The sequence below is a fragment of the Oppia nitens genome, unplaced genomic scaffold, assembly GCF_028296485.1.
Source record: "Oppia nitens isolate AA-2021 unplaced genomic scaffold, nextdenovo-longstitch-racon4-pilon3 scaffold15_pilon_pilon_pilon, whole genome shotgun sequence".
In the NCBI taxonomy this organism is placed as follows: Eukaryota; Metazoa; Arthropoda; class Arachnida; order Sarcoptiformes; family Oppiidae; genus Oppia; species Oppia nitens.
The window spans coordinates 208,415-222,272 of NW_026533194.1; the positions used below are offsets into that span (position 1 = coordinate 208,415).

A 13,858-nucleotide genomic window follows, 5' to 3' on the forward strand; every position below is an offset into this window, starting at 1 on the left:
AATAATAATAATTCATATTTTAGTACATGTTTTTCCATAAATAACTATTTTTTTCAAATTAATTACAATATAAAACTTTTACATGAAAAAAATTACATTTACAGATAAGAATATTAATAATAGCAACATAAAATATAGCATTTAATTAAAAAATAATTAATAAAAAATATAATTATAATAATTAATAATTATAAAAACTAATAATAACAAATATATGAACAAATATATATATATAATTTACTAAAAAATAACTATTTTAACAAATGGATGCTTCTAGATTAACAACTACGGCACATACACTTATAGGACAGATATCCCATATTCCAAGAGGCAAACCATGGATTAAACGCATAATATGATCCAAAATAAAAGTTCAATTGATTGATGAGTTGGTCCATAAACTTTTGATAGGGAACTGAATTGATAACATGATTGTCAATTGTACGACATATGAGATGCCGTTCCGCCAAACAATCGGCGCCTTTTGAATACTGTGTCCGCATGTCGTTCAACATTATCTGTATGAAGTTAAACACCGACACCAATGATGAGTAGACGGCTCTCATGTCGACACCGACTAAGGGAATGTTTATTGACTGTCGGGCCAGTATGTTCATCGGGTTCAGAAAGTATTCATTGAAAACCATTGAATAGTAGTTAATGAGATCCAGACAGGAAAAGTTGACAGTATTTTGTAGGGATAGCGCTGTCTGTATGCTTTGAATTGGACTCACAGATGACAGATCGGTCACTCGAGACCAGAGATCGGCGGTTACAGCACTGGAGTTGCCGATCAATAGACATATAATGATTAATATGACCGAAACTAATGGGCAAAATTTTATCGTCCAAATAAATGCCATTATATTATTTAGTTGATTATTTGATATTTCAATAGATAGCTAACTTTTTACGATATACAGTATACTTGTTAATAAATGTCGTATGATTTCAGAAAAATATATAATGGATTTTTAGTCTCATATATTAATAGTATAGATATATAGTATTTAATATTTTATTTAGTACAAAATTTGACATTTAAGTGACCTATCAATTAAATTTTACTGTATATTTTAAATTTAAAAGCATTAGTAATGGTTATTAGCAAACAAAAAATAAAAAGATGATATTTATTGAATTTAACAAAACTGTACTTTTCCAATAAATTGTACATAAAAATAGTGGATTTTTTATGCTATTTAAATTGAATCTTTAAATAGTTTGAAAATTTTATTAAATAAAAGTTCATATTTTATATTAGACATTTGAGATTTGAAAATAATTTTCGATAGTTTTTTTTGAGATTTAATCATTTTGATAACGATTTATTAATATAATGATCATATAAACACTGTATACTATACATATAGTACTGTATATAAAATTTATAATAATATTTTATACACTATGTTAAATAATGTTATTGATCGATTAGAAAATGAACTAGTTTATCAAAAATTAATTGAAGCATACTATTAAATATTGCCCAAATATTATCTAAGCCTAATATATTATTTAAGTAAAAGTATAAATAATATATATTTGATATAATCTAGTGTTAAATTAATTAACTAGTGCTGTAATCTTTAATATCTATTGAATTAATTAATTAATTTCTTATTATGTCTGCTAATAATCCCATTTTTGTATTTATTAGTTTGTATTATGTGTTAACCAATTGTTTCTCAATCTTTTACTGATGAAACAATGTCATCGATTTCATCACTGCAAACAATATTCAGTTATATTGCTGACAGTGATTTATTTTAAATATTTAAAATTTATATATTTTTTAAAAGACTTATCTAAGGTTTTAAATATCACATAAATATGAGAAAAAATAATAAAAATTAGTTTTGACTATTGATAAATTTTATACTAAGTAAATAGAGTGGGTTTTAAAGTTGATTTTCAATGCACTATTTTATTTTTTTTATTAATTTTTAAAATATATTTTTTAGAAATTTGAGAAACTATATAATACAATATAATATAAGCTAATATAATAGGGTTTCAATATTTAACAAAATATATATATAATTTTCTATTATATTAATATATAATTTTTCAAATATCTAGACCCAATTGAATCGAATTTTATTCATATAATAGTTAAAATGTTATATTTAATTACATAACTTATCAAGTTATATGACACTAGCATATGTAATTTAAAATTTAACAAAATATTCTCTTTAATGTAATTATTTATTTTTAATAATTTAATTTTAAACTAAAATTGTGTTTTTAACTTTTTAAGTTTATTAATTTATGCAAGAATTAAATTTATTATTTGTTTTTAACATTAAAATAAATTCATTATATACAGTAAAAATTATATCTTATATTTTAAACACAGAGTAAACTTATTACACAACTATTAGAGAAAAAATATTTTATTGATAGATATATTAAATATTAAATTTATATCTCAGATTAAATCAATAATGTTATATCTATATAATCAGGAAACTGATATTTATTGATATATATTTTATATATACAGTATATGTCTATATTTTTATAGCAACAAATATAAGATTAATAAAAAAAATAAAATAATTCAGTTATAAATACAAATAATATAATCAATCTACCGGTATATACAGTAAATAAATGTTAAACTAAAACTAAATGTACTATAAATTGTAGGCTACAATATAAGTTATATTATATAACAAATACTATATATTTGTCAATAAATCAATAACTAACTTGTTTATTTTTCAAAAATTATATGATATAATAGTATTTTATTAAAAAAATATATTTAATTTATTAGATTACGGTAAGTTTTTAAATTTTATTTTTATTGCAATATACTATTATAGCATTATATTTAATTATAATGATATTATACAATTAATATATATTGAATTTAATTTATATATAATGATATTATCATTAAAAATTATTATAAATCAATTAGTATACGGTAATTAAAATTCAATTTATATTATATAATTTATATTTATACTAAACCATTTATAAATTATAATCTAATTACCAATAATGATTATTTTTATGTCAAATTTAATGAACTATGAACTTATAATTGTGTATAAAAACCATTAGTAATAAATTATAAATATTAACTTTATTTTTTAATTATCTGTAGTTGAATTTTATTTTTAAAAATGATATTACAGTACCAGGTAATTAATAAGTAATACATATATATTTGAAATACTAAAAATAATTTTATATAAAATTACTACTAAGATTTAAAATAATGTTTATTTATTTGTTTTATTATATAAATTTAAAAGTATACAATTTCAATATAAATATGTCATTTTCAAATGATTTCTATAATGTAGTAGATGTTGTTGTAGTAGTAGTTTTACATTATGACATGACAGTAATACACAAATAAAAAATTTGACATTTTTGTCGATAACATAAATATATCTTATATGTATTCAATATATATATATATAATTTATTATCAAATAATAAAATTAATAACTAATGAGTTTTTTTCTTGTATTCAATGAAAAAAATTTCAATGATCTTTAATGTGTTGTGGTATTCATTATGTATACAATTTATATGGTATGCTCTATGAGATGGCAATTATTACTTTTTTTATCATAAAAATTACAACAATTTTGACAACAATTAAGGCCTTCACCAGAATTAATGAGAAAATAATTTTTTCTTTTTATAGGAAATATAAATTTGATTATAATTTTTTAGTAACAATTATTTATAAAAAAAAGTTTTTTGTTTGTGACAATTAATTTATATAAAAATTAGACTAAATTACAATTCAATAGTTATTAATTATATTATATCCTTAGTATACATATTGTGCTCATAATATAATGTAATACTGTATTTTACAATTGTTTGATTAATACTTTTACTTTTATACTAATACTCATATATATATATATATAAAATAAAACAAACTTTTTTAAAGTTATTACTGTATTTGCATCCATAAAAAAACAATAGAGCAGTGATAGCTATTTGGAGAGCTAACTGTCCTCTATTACATGAGAAAATTATTTCATTACAACAATACTTGTGAGTTGCTATATAAATAAAATAATTTCTACATATACTGTATATATATATATATAATAATTGTTAATGTTTTGTAACAATAATTTGTTTCGTTTAGTTAAATGTTTTGATAATATTATTATAGAAAATATCACTTATGAGACCAAACAGTGATTTACAAATTTCATTAAAATATAATTATATAATTCAATTAGTTTAAAATACATATTAAGTTATAGGTAGTTATTAAAATCCATTATATTTTCTTTTATAAATTATATAAATAAAATTTAAATTATATTATGTTTTTAAGTAATCAAATGTTTTTTTTGTACCAATGATTACCAGTCAGTTGGTTACCCATTAGTTAAATGTGAAAAATCATTAACTACTTGTGCTGTCAATGAGTATTGTAATTGATTTAGTCATACATTTAAAATAATTCTTAACTCATAATAATAGTAATAATAATGTTGATGATAAAAATAATTAAATATAAATGTGATGCAATTATATAATAATAATACTAAATTAAATTAGGAAATAATGAGATGATATAATAGACAAATCAATAGATAGTTGATTAACGATAGATATAAAAAATTGAATAATTGATGAAATAAATGGTTAGTTGTCTTACATTAAAATTATTTTTTAAAAAAATCATTCACTCAATCATTTAAATGCAAACACGAAATTCACACATAATTGTGTCCTAACTATATATAAATATATTGGTCACTATGAGTGTGTGTATATATATGGCCACTGGCCAACACTCAACACACATCATTGAACTACATAATTGAACAGTAAGACAGCCATCCTTTGCTTTGTTGGCTGTCCCGCGAGCTTCGGGACGAGTTGGCGTCAAATGATACGTTACGAGAGGCCGTAGAATTACGGTGTTTGATGTCCGAACGGGGCGATTGGGCCAACCGAAGCGATCGCCGCGTACCCGGCGTTCTGGCTGTCTCTTTGGGCGTCTGTCTACTCTTTTTGGTTGCACTCGTGTCGTTGGACAGCGATTTCCGTTTGGCCGACTTATTGGGCGGCGATAACTTAGTTTTCGAGGCCGACTTTGGTGTCTTCAACGCAGATTTCGGTGTTTTTTGAGCCGATTTCGGCGTTTTTGGGGTCTGTTTTTTGGCCGACAACTGTTTCTTGTTAATTGTACTGGACTTTGACGGCTTGATGCGAGGCGTTACCGTACGCGAGGCGGGCTTACGGGTGGGCGTCCGGCTTCTCGAACGGGATCGCGATCTTCCGCGACTTAAATCTAATAACAGATAAAAAATATGCATAAGTTTACCGATAAATTGGCGGTCAAATAACGCGCGACCGCTTACTTTCGCCCTTTTTATCGGTAATTTTAAACTCCTTTAAGTCGGTGTCCAATAGTGATTCCAACTCACGCTTTGATGCCATTATCGGTGATAATAATATGGGTTCGGGTGAGGGCTGTGGCCAATATATACACACACAGAGGCAAACAATAAGTATAAATAGTTGACCGCTTTTTTTTCTCTCTTTCTTTGTGACCGATACACTGGTCACAGACACACACCGTTTAATTTTTTGCGGGACAGTTACCACAAAAAAATAAAACTTTGAAAAAAACTTTTAACGGGAGACGATAAATCACTGGTCACACAAAAAAAACACTATAAGCCCGTAGTAAGTGTTACCGATAGTAGTGGTCAATCAAAATAGTGATTAACACACAAACAGTTGATTAAACAAAAAGCGGGAAAAATTACTGTATGTGTTATACTGTGTGTGCATTCAATTCAATTCAAATACATATCATATATATATACTGTATGTATATATACTGTACAGTAGTTTACTATGTATTTTGTATTATTATTTGGGGATAAAACGGCATACAAAACAACAGTACATAAACATATTGCGGGACAAACAAAATGGTTGGCAATGTTTTCATACTATAAAAATCCCATACATTTATTACAGTGTGTGTGTGTGTGTGTGTATGTATTACGTTAAGCGCACTGTTATGTATGGCGCGCTATCTTTCCACATACACCCATGTGCTCACTATAGTGTACAATATATGTATAGTACAAATATATATTATATATTTAGCATGATTAGATTTTGTTATATATATAAATTAAATATTTGTTCATGTTAATTAATGATTTTATCTAGCTAATGAAAAAAATTGTTTGGATTAACTAGATAAATCTTATTTGATAACATAATTTGTCCATGGTAACTTGTCCTACTGTATTAAGTAGTTTGAAAATACTGGTGACGGTTGAAAATTGTATTATAAAACCATATGTGAGGGCCCTTCCCTTAAATAACGTGTCAAATAATTTGTGTGTTACCTAAACTGTATGTATTGAGAGTGTACTAGTATTATAACTATACAGTGTTGGGCATCGATACGGATAGCCCCCGGCGCCTACAGTCAGCCTCTCTCTCTCTCTCTCTCTYTCTTAAATTCTATGCCTGTGTCCAGTGATAAAAGGAAACGTATTGTATGTTATAATAGTATAATATTTTGGTAAATACTTCCAAAATACTGTAGTACTGACAGTGTGTTTGAAATTATTTTTGAATTTTTATCGACAAATCATTTGCCACTATTTTTAGAGGTATACCATGTATTTAAGGGGCCCTACAGTACAGTATAATGACATAATACACATAACACTATACAATATTACAGTATTAATAATATCATTGATTATTATCATTGAATATTATGTGGAGAAACTCCCTCTCTGTATATAAATTTGAATCGATTCCAACTTTTGAAAAAAAAAATTATTTCTAATTTAACTTTTAGTATAACTATTAATAAAAAAATATTTGCGAACCGAAAAAAATGTTTGATAATTGTATTTATTTTTAAATTTTAAATAATATGCTAATTATTATGATTTGAAATTTTTTTTTTTTTTAATAAGATTCAATGGATAACTAAAAATAATTTTTGTTTTATTTGAATTATACAAAATCATTTATAAATGTAAAATACAGTAAATTTTTTCATAATTTTTTATTAAAAACATCAAAATTTTAATTAACGTATTTTAAGCTAATTATGAAAAAATATCTATTAAAAATTAAAAATAATTTATAACTGTATATATATTGAATAAATAATAGAAATAAATTTATTAAAAAAACTTAATTTTTCTTAATTAAATTTAAAATTTTATTTTATTATTAACTTTGTAGTTAATGAAACAGGTATAATAAAAATACTAAATTTTCACAACAAAAAATAGTTTTAATTGATTTATTATTTAATTGTAATAAAAATGTAAAAATAATTTTATTAAAAAATACATAATTTATTTATTTTAAAAAATCTATTTTAACTCTTAATTAATTTATACAAATTCAATATAAATATCTAGATTATTACATTTATTTTTTGTTGATTCATAAACTTAGCATGCTAAAATTTTTWAAAAATTCCATCACAAAAATAAATTTTTAATTATAATAAACCGAACATTTGGACTCTTATACAGTTCATCTATTTATATATAATTAAACGTAAGTATTTGTTGTCATAAAACGTACCAAATATGTTTGTATCCAATCACATTGCATGGATCACACTTTGAATGGTGTTTTGTGTGGGAAATAAACGTTTGAAACAAAATATTGTAATAATAATAATAATAACAATAAAACTGTAAATCTATTGATGTTTTTTGATAGCAAATGATGTAATCATTTGATTACCAATTAATAACTGATACAAACATAYAATAAAACAATAATCACACGATTAAACTGTGGACACAAATCTAAGAGACGAATGGATCCGCCAATTATGGGTCGACTGATTATTACTGATGATGACGACAACGACAACCGTGAAAACAGTGACCGCCGACAGTTGAGACGGTCGTCCCGTAAAACTGAAGCTCAACAACAACAACAACAATACCGCCGACACACTATCGGTGGCCACTCATTAACATCGGTGAAACCCAACAGTGATCAGTCGCCGACTTCATCGCAAACAACACAACGACGAGCATCTGCTGTACCGAAACTTGCCAAACGACCTGCTTTTCCAATAACCACTAATCGGGTGACCATTGGTAGCACTCTTGAGGCCGATATTCGACCATTTGGTCGACGACTGGCTAAATCAGACGATCAGTTTTTCGTTGAGATCAGTGTTTTGAACGATAAAAACATTGGCAACACTACTGTTGGTGATCACCGAAACCTAAACCAGTTTTTTGTGCGATCACTAAACGGTTAATAAAACACTAATTGGTCACCAATTATGACATCTTTTTAATTATGTGTCTTTTATTTATTATCATCTGTTTAGGCAAACCGTTACAATTGAATGGCCAACTGATGAACGGTACGAGAAAGTTGGAGCTCAAGAACAACGATCGGCTAACACTCGGCGCCAAAACTGTATTATTTCGGAAATGCAAACCATCTGAACCAGAGGTTATAACTACTGAACAACTATCTAATGAAGTGACGGTTGACGTTGTTGTCGATGAAAATCAAACGATACAAACAATTACTAAGAAGACTGACGAGGAGTTGTATAACATCCTAATTGTCGACAAACTTAATGAATCAGATGTTAAAAACACTGAACAACAATCTGATGAATTKGTAGTTGATGTTATTGTCGATGTCGATGAAGACCAATCAATACAAACAAATAGTAAAAACATTGTCGAGGAGTTGTCGACCAATGATAATAACATCCTAATTGTCGACAAACTTAATGAATCAGATGTTAAAACTTGTGAACAACAATCTATTACTGTGGAGGTTGACGTTGTTGTCGATGAAAATCAAACGATACAAACAATTACTAAGAAGACTGACGGGGAATTGTCGACCAACGATAATAACAATCAAAATGTCGACAAACTTAATGATTCAGCGGTTAAAATCACTGAACAACAATCTAATCCATTGGCGGTTGTTGTCAATGTCGACGAAGATCAACCAATACAAACAAATAGTAAAAACATTGTCGAGGAGTTGTCGACCAAAGATCATAACAATCAAAATGTCGACAAACTTAATGATTCAGCGGTTAAAATCACTGAACAACAATCTGATGTAGWAKTGGTAGTTGACGTTGTTGTCGATGTCGATGAAGACCAATCAATACAAACAATTAGTAAAAATACTGACAAGGAGTTGTCGATCAATGATAATAACATACAAAATGTCGACAAACTTAATGAATCAAATGTTAAAAACACTGAACAACAATCTGATGAATTGGTAGTTGACGTTATTGTCGCTGTCGATGAAGACCAATCAATACAAACAAATAGTAAAAACATTGTCGAGGAGTTGTCGACCAAAGATCATAACAATCAAAATGTCGACAAACTTAATGAATCAGCTGTTGAAAACACTGAACAACAATCTAATGCAGTGGTAGTTGACGTTGTTGTCGATGTCGATGAAAACCAATCAATACAAACAATTACCGGTAATAAAAATACTGACGAGGAGTTGTCGATCAATGATAATAACAATCAAAATGTCGACAAACTTAATGATTCAGCGGTTAAAATCACTGAACAACAATCTAATCCATTGGCGGTTGTTGTCAATGTCGACGAAGATCAACCAATACAAACAAATAGTAAAAACATTGTCGAGGAGTTGTCGACCAAAGATCATAACAATCAAAATGTCGACAAACTTAATGAATCAGCTGTTGAAAACACTGAACAACAATCTAATGCAGTGGTAGTTGACGTTGTTGTCGATGTCGATGAAAACCAATCAATACAAACAATTACCGGTAGTAAAAATACTGACGAGGAGTTGTCGATCAATGATAATAACATCCCAAATGTCGACAAACCTAATGAATCAGCGATGAAAACTAGTGAACAGCCGTCGATGTCTGCCACGGCTGTTGTCAATGAGAATAAGCTTATTGTCGAAGAGGAGATATTACAAGAGAATCGAGATGTATGTCTTGTTTTCCATAATATGAGTTATAAATTATAACTAAAAAATTAATTATATWTTTTTTTTAATTTGTTTGATTCAATACTAGGACTCTGAACATGAAGATAACACCCGACCGCGCACTCGTCGGGCCGCACGTCAACAAAAAGTAGAGACTCAAAGTAAGACCCGACGAACACTTAGAGGTCAAGCAGGTGGTGTCGCGCGCCGTAAGGAAAAACATGATGAAACAGCTGCTGTTAGTGCCGTTGATTGCGGGCCTCGTGAAGTGTTACAGCGAGCAAAGGTTGGACGGCGTAGCGCCGTCGTGGCTACCGATGATCAAAATGCAAACAAACAGTCATCGCCGCCGCCGCCAGAAAAGTCCAGTGCAACAACACATAAGCGTGCACGCACTACAAGACAAGCATCGCAACCTACGATCCCGTCAGGTCCCAGTGCAGGTGTACGTACCCGTGCACAGGCACGTGCAAGAACTGTTGAAAAAGAAACACTATCACCACATACGGCACCATCCAAACGAAAGAAGAGAAAATAATTTTATTTGTCATTATTTATTAATACCTATTTGATTGCCAAATGGTTACCTATTACCTCATACTACTACCTGTCTTATCCATACTATCTGTCATTAAACAGTATTGCCTAATGTTGTCACTCATCTCTTCATTGAATCATATTTTTATGCCATTATCGTTGACATTATATTTAATATCACTCTATGTTAGCCACCACTGGAGTCTCTTATTTATTTGTTTATTATTATTGCCACCAATTGATTGTCTTTACACAGTAGTCTCATTTTGTGTGTATATATATACTGTATAACAATAATTTATTTTATATTTGTAATAATTTAATCAAAATTTTTTTCTATTATTTTTTTCTATGATTTTTTTGTATCATATTTATGTTTTTATTTTGTTTGTAATACTCATATTATTTTTACTTCTGTTTAATTTTGTTTTGTTAAACTATTTTTTTATTGAAATTGAAATTTATTACCCGTACGGTAATGTGTCTCCCATTTAGTTAGATGTGTTTAAATATTATTTTTAAAAAATATTTTAATATTCATCAATCTTACAGCAATTATTCCTAATATAGTATATACTATGAATATATTACATATAAATATAAATACATACATATAGCTTATATATATATTATAATCAATTATCATAATATTAATATATATAATAATAAAAATATATAAAATACTACTACTGTATATATAATAATATATAGTATCATATATTGCGTATAAAATTTAATTAACATATAATAGTAATGATAAAAATATCTTCAAATTGAATGTTTAATATTATTAAATGTTTGATTAATCGATTGCCCTTTTAGTTTGAAAGGCTTTTATTCATACAAATTACTGTATTATTATTGTATATATGAATTGAAAGCGACAAATATAATAAAACAAATGACTGGACCTTCAAATAATAGGATGTCATATAAATAATCTCTCTCTCTCTCTCTCTAGTTTTTTATGTACAGTCACTGTAAATATATGTCTGTTTGTGTGTGTGATGTAAAGCCATTAGCTAAGAAAATATGAATTCTTCAAATATATTGACAAAAAACTAGTGATTTTTTTGTCGCTAATATTATATATTATCTCTTTCTCTCTATGTATTAATGATTATAATGTTTGCCAAACAGTGATTGAAAGAGTAAATGAAAAAAGAAAAGAAAAAAGAGAGTGAATTACGCCAAAAACATACACGCAATCAAAAACAGAGAGAGAGAGAAAGAAAGAGAGAGAGAGAGAGAGAGAGAGAGAGAGAGAGAGAGAGAGAGAGAGAGGAAAGTTAGTAATAAAAAGTCTAACTGTGCATTTTTATGACACCCAGACACACTACTATTAAGATTGGATTAATAGATAGATAGAGTTAAGTGAGAAAATAGATAGAAAAATAATTATAGAAAAAATTTGAAAATTAAACCTATTTTTAAGTTTGGATACTTATCAGAGATTTTCTCTACTAATGAAAAACATTAATATATATAAATTTTTTTTTATTTTCAAGAGTCATGAAAATTAGCACAAAAATAATTTACAAACTAAATAGCAAAATATGAGTTTCATATTATACTGTTTAGTAGATGTAGTGTAAAGTAATTGAAGTTATTATAAAACAGTAAAAAATCTTTGTCTATGTGTTGTGGGTATACTTTCTACGTKTGTTTGCCGTCAGAAACATGATATTCAAGATTTATTTAGTTTAGTTTTTAATGTTAGTAAATGTGTGTTAGTAGTAATGTACGGAAATGGATTTCATTGGTGGGACAGTTATGTRAAAAATGAAAAAAYAAATGTAATACTGAGTGTGTGTGTGTGTGTGTGTGTGTGTGTGTGTGTGTGTGTGTGTGTGTGTGTGTGTGTGTGTGTGTGTGTGTGTGTGTGTGTGTGTGTGTGTGTGTGTGTGTGTGTGTGTGTGTGTGTGTGTGTGTGTGTGTGAGTGAGTGACTAAGAGAGAGAGAGAGAGATTAGCGGGCGTTTTGCCTAACACGGGTAAGATAGGGATGGGTAGTAGTGGTCGGGTGCCAATGGAGTGGGTGAGCGCCACTATGTGTTTGTGTGTGTGTGTGCCAAAGCGTCTACTCACGTTTGCAATTTGCAAACACAATGCAAACTATGATCTAAAAATGTAAACTTTTACTTTTGATATTTATATTTTTAGTTTATATTATTTAACATAATAAAAATATAATAAACTCGTCACACATTTACTTAACTCTCTCTCTCTCTCTCTCTCTCTCTCTCTCTCTCTCTCTCTCTCTCTCTCTCTCTCACTCTCTCTATGTATGCCTTTATGACTATTGATTATAGTCTATGAGGCGTATATGTCATCTAAAAATACAATACTAGTGCTCTATGGTGTGTAGAGATCCATACAATAGGAATTCTGCTATTTTTAACATAAAGACAACGAAAATCATTTATAGATATATATAATATATTGCATTTATCTATTGAGTTACACACAAAGATATATTTGATGATTGGAGAGAGAGAGAGAGAGAGAGAGAGAGAGAGAGAGAGAGAGAGAGAGTAAAATAGATGGATAGACTGATTGTCAGAGTTAGACTATGAATGATTTAAAGAGAGTTTAGATAACTGTGTTCATATAGTATGGGAAACTGAATCCTGATGCCTGGCCATGGGAGAGCTGGTGACGCAAACTCAATGACATTTGCCAACGTGTATTTGTGTGTCTGCGCCGACACCATCAACAGCACCGGCAGCACTTGTATTACAGCATACAGAATATTCTCTCTCTCTCTCTCTCTCTCTCTCTCTCTCTCTCTCTCTCTCTCTCTCTCTCTCTCTTCCTCTCACGTGTTAGATGTAAGGCACGGCTGAAAAATCAGGCGAAGCACTGATGCATTTCGCTCTCACTCACTCACTCTCGCTCCCTCTCTCTTGCTCTCACAAACCTCTCTACTGAACTATAAATTCATATCAGAAATGTGTGTATATGTCTGAGCACTGGTAGATAGTAAGAGAGAAAGAGAGACACACATACCATTGAGTGTATAAAGTTAGTGAGTGTGTGTATGTGTGCCATAACCAGCACAGTCATCAGTGATAGTTGGATTGAGCTCTGAGTTGTGTGAATGAATGAGTTTGGAGAGATAGCTGGAGAGTGAACACTGAGAGCACCGTTACTTGAATATAGTGTGTGTATGTATTGTAATGATAGAGAGTGAGAATATATATATATATTTTACAGTGTTTCCCATTTTTCATCATTCAATGAATTGTGAAATTCAAAGTGTATTTTAAAATTAAATCTCTATTTTTTTGTAATATATATATATATATATATATATTAAAAAAAACTGTGTATTATAT

The 13,858-nt window shown here is 28.4% G+C and overlaps 2 protein-coding genes across 3 annotated transcripts; one reads left to right on the forward strand and one right to left on the reverse strand.

Moving 5' to 3' along the window:
* Window positions 1-4,554: 4,554 nt before the first annotated feature.
* Window positions 4,555-5,826, reverse strand: LOC128963871 (serine/arginine repetitive matrix protein 2-like). 2 transcript variants are annotated; one of them, XM_054310413.1, is made up of 2 exons: window positions 5,430-5,826; window positions 4,555-5,293 (listed from the first exon to the last, which is right to left on the reverse strand). In XM_054310413.1, exons 1-2 carry the CDS (start codon window positions 5,440-5,442, stop codon window positions 4,812-4,814), a joined length of 495 nt encoding a protein of 164 aa, XP_054166388.1. In that variant the 5' UTR covers window positions 5,443-5,826; the 3' UTR covers window positions 4,555-4,811. The 2 variants fall into 2 exon arrangements, with proteins under 2 accessions (XP_054166388.1, XP_054166380.1); XM_054310405.1 differs by having other exon boundaries at window positions 4,560-5,293; window positions 5,364-5,826.
* A 1,867-nt stretch (window positions 5,827-7,693) lies between these two features.
* On the forward strand, window positions 7,694-10,751 carry LOC128963096 (putative leucine-rich repeat-containing protein DDB_G0290503). The gene is made up of 3 exons (XM_054309571.1): window positions 7,694-8,273; window positions 8,351-9,984; window positions 10,073-10,751. The coding sequence occupies exons 1-3, from the start codon at window positions 7,823-7,825 to the stop codon at window positions 10,520-10,522; spliced, it is 2,535 nt and encodes an 844-aa protein (XP_054165546.1). The 5' UTR covers window positions 7,694-7,822; the 3' UTR covers window positions 10,523-10,751.
* Window positions 10,752-13,858: the final 3,107 nt, after the last annotated feature.